Source organism: Pterocles gutturalis, unplaced genomic scaffold, assembly GCF_000699245.1.
Source record: "Pterocles gutturalis isolate BGI_N339 unplaced genomic scaffold, ASM69924v1 scaffold13152, whole genome shotgun sequence".
NCBI classification, from domain to species: Eukaryota; Metazoa; Chordata; class Aves; order Pterocliformes; family Pteroclidae; genus Pterocles; species Pterocles gutturalis.
The window spans coordinates 5,348-5,747 of record NW_010115533.1 but is presented as its reverse complement, the minus strand read 5'-3'; the positions used below and the strand labels follow the sequence as shown (position 1 = coordinate 5,747).

General features: G+C 72.2%; 1 protein-coding gene across 1 annotated transcript in view; it reads left to right on the top strand.

Annotated features, from left to right (window-relative positions):
- The window catches only part of LOC104463049 (electrogenic sodium bicarbonate cotransporter 1-like), a gene marked incomplete at both ends in the record, with an annotated part of 11,204 nt that overhangs the window by 5,469 nt on the left and 5,335 nt on the right, over nucleotides 1–400 (top strand). The window contains 2 exon segments of the mRNA XM_010075225.1: nucleotides 190–245; nucleotides 342–400. The exon segment at nucleotides 342–400 is cut by the window's right edge and continues 133 nt beyond it. Coding sequence (XP_010073527.1) covers nucleotides 190–245; nucleotides 342–400 — 115 coding nt within the window.

Genomic DNA, 400 nt, shown 5'->3' with positions numbered 1-400 from the left:
CGCCAGCCACGCCCTTCCCAGGAGAGTTCAGCCAGTGCCGGAGCCTCAGGGGTCCCGTGGGGCCCCATCCAGCACCCTGAAGCCCTTGGGGAGTGCCGTGGCAGCTGCCCCGATGGCTGCGTGGTCCCAGCCACCCCCGATGGGGTGTCACCACGGTGCTGGCACCCTGACCTCCCCGTCCCCTTGCAGGTCACAGCTCGGCAGGGAATGACACGCTGCTCCCCTCACCCCTGGGCTCCTGGCAGGTGCAGCCCCTGCTCCTGGGCGGGCAGGCAAGGGGCTGGGGTGGGCCTGGGGTGTCCCTGCCCAACCCCTCCTGGCTGCCTGCCCTGTCCTCGCAGTCCCCCACCACCCTGCCTGGGCTGAGCAGGAGCCAGTGCCTGGGGCGAGGCGGGCAGCT